Genomic DNA, 8,702 nt, shown 5'->3' on the forward strand with positions numbered 1-8,702 from the left:
TGTTTCTGCCTCTGTTTATGTGTTTTTTTAAAATATGTTGTCTTCTTTGTAGGAGGAGGATCGGGCTTTGTGGGCCGTGAGCTGACTCGCCTGCTCATAAGCAAAGGTCATGAGGTCACGGTTGTATCACGCCAGCCCGGTCCAGGGAACATAACATGGGTATGATCAGTCATGAGCTGTATATAAAAACGAGACCCGTTTACAAAATAAGGCTTTGGAGGAAAAATCTTTCTGGTCTGTTCCTGCAGAGTGATGTAGAGTCCAAAGGCCTCCCGCCATGTGAAGGCGCTGTCAACCTGACTGGGGAGAATCTCATGAACCCCCTCAGATGGTGTGTAGTGATCACATAGAGGCTACAAACTTGTTTTTGTAGGGTAACATTAACTTGTGTTCATCTTTTATTTCAGGTGGAATGAAAGTTATAAAAAAGATTTGTTTTCCAGTCGCATTGACACGACAAGAACTCTGGCTCAGGCCATCGCTGCGTCTCCCAATCCTCCCCACTCCTGGGTTTTGGTGTCAGGAGTCGGTGAGTCTCTGCTCGAGGACGCCACTGTGTCGGTTCTGTCTTTGTTCTGGATTGATGTCAATATGATTTATTTCATATTTCATATTTAATGACTTTTACGGCCACAGCCTGTTACAAACCCAGTCTGACGGCCGAGTACACAGAGGACAGTGAGTGGGCGCCGTTCGACCTCCTCTCCAGACTTGTCAAAGAGTGGGAGGCTGCTGCACTTTTGCCCCAGGAGGTGGCAAACACCACCAGACAGGTCGTCATCAGACCTGGTAGGTTCATTCATATTTGTATGTTTTACATTTGGACACATATGATTATTATGATTAGACAAGATATGACGGACACAGTTCCTCCTTCCCCACTCTCTCCACTAGGGGCAGTGTTGGGTCGTGATGGAGGTGCCATGAAGCAAATGTGGCTGCCGTTCTGGCTCGGCCTGGGTGGCACCCTGGGGTCAGGAAGACAGCCGTTCCCCTGGATCCACGTCTCAGACCTGGCAGGAATCATCGCCCACTCCCTGGAGCCTCCGACTCCCGACACGTCCTCCGATTCTCCACAAGTCCTAAACGGAGTCGCGCCTGCTCTGAATAACAACTATGAGTTTACCAAAGAGCTGGGCCGTGTTATGAGGCGGCCCACCCTTCTACCTGTACCAGGCTTCGCCATGAACGCCCTGCTGGGCTCAGAGAGGGCTGTGGTCCTCACACAGGGACAGAAGGTCATACCAAGGAGGACTTTAGAAACTGGGTATCAGTACAAGTTCCCAGACCTGACTTCTGCCCTGGAAGAGATTGTTGGGAGATGAGGAAGTGAAGGAATCTGTACAAATTTAAAATCTTTATCCTGGAGTCCAACTGAAAGATGCAAGACGTCATTTTGTCCAATAAAAGTGTTTCATTCTGTAACATCTGGAATCTCTGTCCTGGTTCTCATCTTCATCGTTATTGATCAATGATCCAAAAGTTTCAACAGGAAGTTGGCAACGGACAAAACCACCGACAGTTCAGGATGTAACGATGAATGAAGAAATGTGACGTTTTTTCTCTTCTGTTATTGAAGAGAACAATGTCAGTTGATGAGGTTCACAGACCACATCAGTTGGTGATGGATCTGACAAATAAAGGATCAGTGTTTGGTCACAGTTTGTCTGGAGATCATTTTGTTGAAAAAAAATTGTATATACATCCCTATTCCCAGTAGTTTTAAATTTACAAAATAAAGACAGAAAATGCAGTTGTAAAGCAAACTGGTGTTTCATGTCGTGTGTTTTATGAAGCCGTCAGTCGATCTGTGAGTCCATCATCACTCTGAGTCACTCTGGTTCTGGACCCCCTCCTCCTCATCCTCCTCTTCTGTCTGAAGGAGCGGCAGCTGATCTCCCCACTCACTGTTGCGAGCGCAGCGATAAATGTCTCTGTTGAAAAAAAAAAAAATTAACGTCAGGAAATTTGAAGTCGATGTTTCTAGACTCTAGACGGTTAAAACTGGAACCCAGACTGCTGCTGTGTTGGTTCTGACAGTGTTACAGGTGTGTGATGGTATTTACTTGGTGTATTTGCTGGTGGTCACCACCAGGTGTTTGAGCTCTCCGTCTGAGCCACACGTATGACAGTGAACGTGTCTGGACCTGCGCAGCACCGGTGCCACCAGTCTGGCCCAGTCCAGACCCTCTGTCTCCTCCTGCTGGGACCCACTCCGGGTCAGGATCAGGTAGCTGAACTTCTCCCTCTGTGGGCTGTTGTTCGGGAACTGAGGAAAAATTCATTTAGAAACTACAGTTCTGTTGAACTTCTATTTCTGACAGCACTTGAAGGCAGCATCAGTAACTGCTGTGACTGTGGTTTCCAGTCTCACCCTGGGCAGAGACACAGGCTGGTAGAGCTGCACGAAGTTACAGGGGAGAACCCTGTGTCCAGTCAGTTTAGGACAAGTGCGTTCATGAGGACACTGGAAGAAGAAGAAGAAGAAGAAGAAGAAGCAGCAGTGTAGACCTGTGAGACTCTGGTCATGTGATGTTTATAAAACCATCTGTACTCACAGGAGCGAAGACTGAGGCTGGTCTGGGATCGTGGACCATTTTCTCCTGTTTCTGGAGAAACACAGAACTTTTAGACAGACTTATCCATGGAAATGTAACTTTACTTTTGGCTCGATCTTGAAGAAAATACATTTCCCTTCAGCTGAAGGATCTGCTGCACTGACCGTTAACAAAGAGTCTCTGGCTTCCATGAGGATCTGATGTCCTTCCATGGTCCCGTTTTCTATCAGCACCTGGAATCGAACACTCAAGGTTACACTCCATCAGGTCACACTGAGTCACCGTGCTGCACTGAGAGGAAAATCAGGAGGTTGATGTTGTTCTTTGAACCAACCAGGTAAGAGCTGGTCTTCCTCCACAGAGTGAACACGGCCTCTTCTCGATCCTTCACACTCTGTAGCTCTGACAGAGTGAACGCTGACACCACCAGGTCGAACTGCACCTGCAGAGAAACAGAAGAAAAATAAATAAACCACAGCAATGTTTTCACTTTTACAGCTCAAAAGATCTTAGGATGGACATGCAGAAAAAATGTGTGTTATAAAATATGTTTTATTTTTACACTTTTAAACATGTCTCAAGATTTGTTTGGAAAAATGTATTCCAGAAAAAAAAGAAAGTAAAGTTGAAAAAGGCAGGAAAAAAGAAAAGAAAAATTCAGACTGTTTAGTATAAAGTTTCATTTTTGTTGTTTTTTTTTTTTTTTACCTTTGGGGAGACAGGAAGAAAGTGTCTGAAATAAACATGTTTGATGTGAGGCTGAGCTTTTTCATCATCACCTGTTCAATGAAGCAAAGGAGGAGCAGAAAAAAGCCCAGATTATTTAATAAATCATTTAAAAAATTACTGATTAAAAAAAATAAAATTAAACTGTGTAAAAAAACCTCTCAGAAGTCGTTCTGCCAGAATGTTCATTGGTCCAGAGCTGTCCACACAGATCATCTCCTTCAGAGACTCCGCCCAGTGAGAGTGAGCCGCCCTGTGGAGAGGGAGATTACTTTCATTACATTAAATTTTTCTTTTAATCATGTGTTAATCATGTTTATGAAAGCTTTTGCCATCAAACAAAGACCGTTATTCTGTAAACACAACTGATGCTTATATCAGACACAAACACTTTATATATCGTCATTCTTCTGTTTTTTTAACCAACCAGACGACTGTTCCCAGTCCAGAACCAAAATCCAGAAGAGAGTGAGGAGCAAAAGCTGGATCTCTCTTCTTGATCTGGAAAAGAACAATGTTACGGTAAACCTTTGATAGACAGTCTTAACGTCTAATTTTTTCTATTTCTATTTAAATGATCGACCTCGTTCAGGGCTCTCCTCACGGCAGCGTAGCCTCCGGCCAAGCGAGCTGCCATGTACACGACCGCGACCTCTTCATCGTACCTGAAACACAGACACAACTCAGGCTACAAGATGACAAAAGAGTCAAAATAATTTTATAGATCCCAAAAAGTAAAATAAAGGTCAAATTTACTTCATAGGAGTCCAGTGATATGTTGTTTTTTTGAGCTCCGTCAACACTTTTCTCCTGATTTTGTTATCCAGCGCCTCCTCGTCAAATTCTGCAAAATAAAGGTGACCAGAGACTACTACTACGTACTGAACATGTTCACAAGAACTAATGTATCTGCTTCATGTTTCTGAAAAACCGGCTGTATGTTTTTACAAGTCACCTCCGGTGATCTTCTCCATGGCTTCGTTCCAATATTCCCTCTCCAGACTCACAGCCTTTTTTCTCAGAGCTGAGTCCTCCACAGCTCGTTTTCTGCTCCACAGGTATTGGCTGAGCTTCTGGGCACGTTCCGGCAACTGTCTCTCCTTAGAGTCTGCAGGAGGAGAGATGTAATTTTAATGATCTCCTTTAAATTATTTAATTGTGAAAATGACTCATAATGCCAGAAAACTAACCAAACTTACCCTGAATAATTATTTGCGCTGCAGCCTGAAGTTCCTCAGGCAGGCGCAGAGTTTTCAGGTTGGTCACACCTGGATGCCTCTTGTGTGGAACTCCTTTGAGGAAATCTATCTGAGGCTGGGGTTGAGCTGATGTGCTCATTCCCTGAGAACAGAAATGCAGGGTATTAAACTAAACTTTCATTAAATTAAATAATACATTGTATTAAATCAATTCTGAAACGATTCATTCTATTCAGTCTGACAGAACATGGTGGTGTTTCTATGATTTTATTATTTGTCATATAACGACTGAAACAATTTAATTGACATGAAATGCAACCTGTGACGATGATAGATAAAATAAAATATTTCATCCCAATATTCAAAGTTTTAATTTTGTGACCTAAATGATGCGTTCAATGACACACAACAAAATACACTCACCCTCATCAACATCCTCACAAACCCCGACCTCCGGCAAAGAACACAAACACTGTAACTCCGCGACGCCATATTTGCCATTTCGTAATTTGTTGTGAGATGTTTTTTTTTAAGATGAAACTCTGATGTCTATTGCCAAGAGCAAAGACCACATTATCTTACAACTGGTCCGTCAACAAAACAAGCCCGACAATTGTTTAAGCGGAACCTTAGGTTCCGGCGACATAGGTCCTCCTTAGATGAACATGCATACAGGAGCACTCACTCTGCGGCAATTTTTGTAAAATTAATGCTGTCCGGCGAGCCATTTAAATTAAATTATATGAAATTGTTTAATGCGAATAGACCTCAGATAGTATTATTATTTAGGTAAATGAAGTGTTATATAACCAAAAAGTGTTGTAGAAACACGATTTGTGTTTGTGTATAAGAGTGTGGATTTGTGAGCGAGTCAAACATCTTAATATTAAGCGAACCCGACAATTCCGGAAACGACAGGGGGAGTTTAAAGTTTGCCGCGTCGCCTGTTCTCACTGAATTTTATTTGTGTAAATAGCTCATTATTGTTGTTTTGTTTTTGTCCTTGTAACATTATGAGGCGAACAAGAACCTCGAGAAATAAAAGCCAGTGTGTGAAAGAAACAGAAGAATCCCGGTTAAAAACAGGTTTGTGTTGCGCTGTGAGCCCGGGTTAGCTGTTGTTGTTGAACATGTCTGGACACAGACCGTTGAATAAAGGTCTTCATTTAACATTCATGTCGAATATTAGGCAAACTGATAGTTTTGTTTTCGTAATGTTGCTACTGTCCCAACATGTACACCTGGACGGTTGTTATTACACATTACACATCCGGCTGCACTGGTGTGATAAGTGTCCTGTTACTGCTAGAAAGTAGATGTATTATAATCTACTACCAACAGTACTTGTACTCGAGTTGTTTTATTTAACCAAAGGTAGTGCGAGTTAAATTATATTTTTTAAAGAAACAACACTTGGACGGTTGAAGGCTGTATTTTAGCCGTGATGTGAGGGACTTTATCATGAACAATGAATTTAAAGACCAGTCCTGCTTCTTTCCGTCTTTGTCATCAGTGTGGCAGTGGAGGGGAGATGATGGCCAGTGGGAAGCTTATTCTCCTTCGGCCTCTGCGATGTTGGACTCCGCCGTCTCCTCAGGACAAACCTCTTTCACTCTGACTTTAGATTCTGGTGCCTCCTACAATGTGGACCTTAAGAAGATGGTCCAGATTAATCCTGTCACCAAGTACAAGAGGAAGATTCGCTGTCAGAAAGTTAAACAAGGTGAAAGATGAGTCCGTTTTACTTTTTTTTACTACTTTACTAGAAGTAAAGCAGGTTTGAAAAATACAGACTTTCTGTTCTCTTTACAGAAGTCTTGAATGAAAGCAGCGACTTGACTGTTAGTCATGACACTGTAGTTCAAATTAAAGAGGAGCTTAAGGAGGAGGAGCGGGAGGAGGAGGAGAAGGAACAACCTGCAGCCAAGAGGAAACGATCGCAGAAGAACGAAAAAACACCCGATGGGGAAACAGAATGTGACGGTAACATCACTGTACCTCAGATGTAGAGTTATTAAAGTATCACATGTAAGGAAGCAGTTGTCCACAGTAATAACAACAGTCGTCAGAATGATCAGTCGCCTGTTGTTGTGGCTTTTTCCACACGAACACCAGTCTGTGAAATGTTGACGTCAGACTTTAATCTCATTTTTGTCTCTTCTTGGTCTGTGGTGCAGCGGTGAGGACCGTGGTCATGAAGGGAAAAGCTCCAGTAGATCCTGAATGTAAAAGTAAAGTTGGAAAGGTAACAGTTTGTTTTTCACGCAGTAGAAAACTCTTTTGTCTCTTGTTACGGCTCATAAAAGTTTTTTTTCCCCTTCAGGCTCATGTTTATTGTGAAGGAAGTGACGTTTATGACGTGATGTTAAATCAGGTGAAATCCTTTATATTTAATCAATATAATTATTTTTTTGTCTGTGGCTTGTCCTAATGTCACTTCATTTTTTTTTTTTATTTCACCTACAGACAAACCTGCAGTTTAACAACAATAAGTTCTACCTGATCCAGCTGCTGCAGGACGACAGCTCCAAGGTGTACAGTGTGTGGATGAGGTGGGGCAGAGGTGAGGTCACTGCTGGGCTGGGATTCCACTCATATCTGGATGTTTAACCAGTGTGACTGGTTGTAATGTTACATACATGAAAATCCAATAGTTTCCATCTCAGTGTGTTGTATTGTTGGTGTCATCAGTGGGTCAGCCGGGTCAGAACAGCCTGGTCGCCTGCGGCAGTGATCTGTTAAAGGCCAAAAATGTCTTCAAGAAAAAGTAAGAGCATGTCTTTCTCTCTACACAGCGCCCCCTGTGGTGTTTTATCTGTGTGACTTCAAGTTTGTGTGTTTCCCTGCAGGTTTTCAGACAAGACCAAGAACGAGTGGGAATACAGAGAGACGTTTGAGAAAGTGCCCGGAAAATATGACATCGTCTACATGGACTATAACACAGATGAGAAAGTGAGTCTGAGGATCAGCAGCATCTGAAAAAAACCCTAAAGAACTTGGGTTAAAGTGTGTGTTGCTGTTTCTCACTGGTCCAGAAGGAGGAGAAGCTCGGGTCGACGTCCAGCACCGAGGTCCAGAAGAAGCCCTCGAGGCTGAATCCAAAGGTCCAGTCTCTGCTGCAGCTCATCTGTGACCTAAAGGCCTTAGAGGAGTGTGTGCTGGAGATGAAGTTTGACACCAAGAAAGCTCCTCTGGGTGAGCGCGACTCCGTCATTGATGTAGAATTCACAGTTTCCCTGAGTCGTTTTCACACTCCCGGTGTTTTCACTCCGATCTGCAGGAAAACTGACCTCGGAGCAGATCCGTTCAGGCTACACTGCGCTGAAGAAGATCGAGGAGTGTCTGAAGAACAAGAGCAGCAGGAAGACGCTGGAAGACGCCTGCAACCAGTTCTACACCCGTATCCCTCATAATTTTGGGTGAGGACTTCACAACTGTGTTTAAGTCTGTGAAACAGGGACAGAAAAATATTCCTGTTTTGTTATGTGAGATTTTTTTTTTTCACAGGTTGAAACGTCCACCAATCATTGACTCCCAGGCAGAGCTGAAGGAGAAAATTGCCCTTTTAGAGGTAAAAGATTTTCCCCTGGGCTGTGTGTGTTCTTACACCTGGTTCTCTGATCACTGGTGTCTCTTTCCCAGGCACTGAGTGACATTCAGATCGCGGTGAAGATGGTGCGGTCCAGTAACGACGGTGATGAACATCCTCTGGACAGACAGTACCAGAACCTCCACTGTGGTCTGCAGCCTCTGGACTCCTGCACCCACGAGTTCAAGGTCTGTCTGTCTGTCTGTCTGTGTGTGTGTGTGTGTGTGTGTGTGTACTGCAGGGTGATTCAGTTATGCTTTTTGTCTGGAAGGTGATAGAACAGTACCTGCAGTCCACGCACGCCTCCACCCACAACACCTACACCATGACTGTCACCGACATCTTCTCAGTGGACCGGGACAGAGAGAGCGCCAACTTCCTGTCACAGCTGCACAACAGGTAGCCTTTTATTTTCCACAGTGGATTTTGACACAGATTCCTATAAAAACTGCTGAGAATATTCCACTTCTGACTTTTCTGAACCAGGACTCTGCTGTGGCACGGGTCCCGTCTGTCTAACTGGGTGGGCATCCTCAGTCAGGGGCTCAGAGTGGCCCCCCCCGAAGCACCGGTCACTGGATACATGGTAGGGTGGACCTGAACACCGGAGCTCTGGTAACACTGGTCCAG

At 43.8% G+C, this 8,702-nt stretch overlaps 3 protein-coding genes across 4 annotated transcripts in view; 2 read left to right on the plus strand and 1 right to left on the minus strand.

Annotated features, from left to right (window-relative positions):
• Positions 1–1,499, plus strand: part of sdr39u1 (short chain dehydrogenase/reductase family 39U, member 1) — a 2,185-nt gene extending 686 nt beyond the window's left edge. Inside the window, exons 2-6 of one of the 2 annotated variants that reach the window (XM_008334934.3) lie at positions 53–159; positions 249–331; positions 408–529; positions 637–789; positions 895–1,499. In XM_008334934.3, coding sequence (XP_008333156.1) covers positions 53–159; positions 249–331; positions 408–529; positions 637–789; positions 895–1,325 — 896 coding nt within the window. In that variant the 3' untranslated portion in view covers positions 1,326–1,499. Of the gene's footprint in view, positions 1–52; positions 160–248; positions 332–407; positions 530–636 lie in introns of both variants that reach the window. The other variant, XM_008334933.3, reaches the window with a different exon arrangement.
• A 292-nt stretch (positions 1,500–1,791) lies between these two features.
• Positions 1,792–5,099, minus strand: mettl17 (methyltransferase like 17). Its single transcript, XM_008334931.3, has 14 exons — positions 4,907–5,099; positions 4,484–4,625; positions 4,240–4,392; positions 4,041–4,128; positions 3,868–3,949; positions 3,712–3,785; positions 3,443–3,537; positions 3,267–3,337; positions 2,893–3,000; positions 2,723–2,791; positions 2,559–2,609; positions 2,375–2,467; positions 2,067–2,269; positions 1,792–1,934 (listed from the first exon to the last, which is right to left on the minus strand). Exons 1-14 carry the CDS (start codon positions 4,982–4,984, stop codon positions 1,823–1,825), a joined length of 1,419 nt encoding a protein of 472 aa, XP_008333153.1. The 5' UTR covers positions 4,985–5,099; the 3' UTR covers positions 1,792–1,822.
• A 255-nt stretch (positions 5,100–5,354) lies between these two features.
• The window catches only part of parp2 (poly (ADP-ribose) polymerase 2), a 5,445-nt gene continuing 2,097 nt past the window's right edge, over positions 5,355–8,702 (plus strand). The window contains exons 1-14 of the mRNA XM_008334929.3: positions 5,355–5,569; positions 5,997–6,206; positions 6,296–6,466; positions 6,661–6,728; positions 6,807–6,857; positions 6,950–7,046; positions 7,175–7,250; positions 7,333–7,435; positions 7,519–7,678; positions 7,764–7,902; positions 7,991–8,054; positions 8,126–8,260; positions 8,344–8,471; positions 8,559–8,658. Coding sequence (XP_008333151.1) covers positions 5,497–5,569; positions 5,997–6,206; positions 6,296–6,466; positions 6,661–6,728; positions 6,807–6,857; positions 6,950–7,046; positions 7,175–7,250; positions 7,333–7,435; positions 7,519–7,678; positions 7,764–7,902; positions 7,991–8,054; positions 8,126–8,260; positions 8,344–8,471; positions 8,559–8,658 — 1,575 coding nt within the window. The 5' untranslated portion in view covers positions 5,355–5,496. The remainder of the gene's footprint in view (positions 5,570–5,996; positions 6,207–6,295; positions 6,467–6,660; positions 6,729–6,806; positions 6,858–6,949; positions 7,047–7,174; positions 7,251–7,332; positions 7,436–7,518; positions 7,679–7,763; positions 7,903–7,990; positions 8,055–8,125; positions 8,261–8,343; positions 8,472–8,558; positions 8,659–8,702) is intronic.

This window comes from Cynoglossus semilaevis, chromosome 20, assembly GCF_000523025.1.
Source record: "Cynoglossus semilaevis isolate Cse_v1.0 chromosome 20, Cse_v1.0, whole genome shotgun sequence".
Taxonomy (NCBI): domain Eukaryota; kingdom Metazoa; phylum Chordata; class Actinopteri; order Pleuronectiformes; family Cynoglossidae; genus Cynoglossus; species Cynoglossus semilaevis.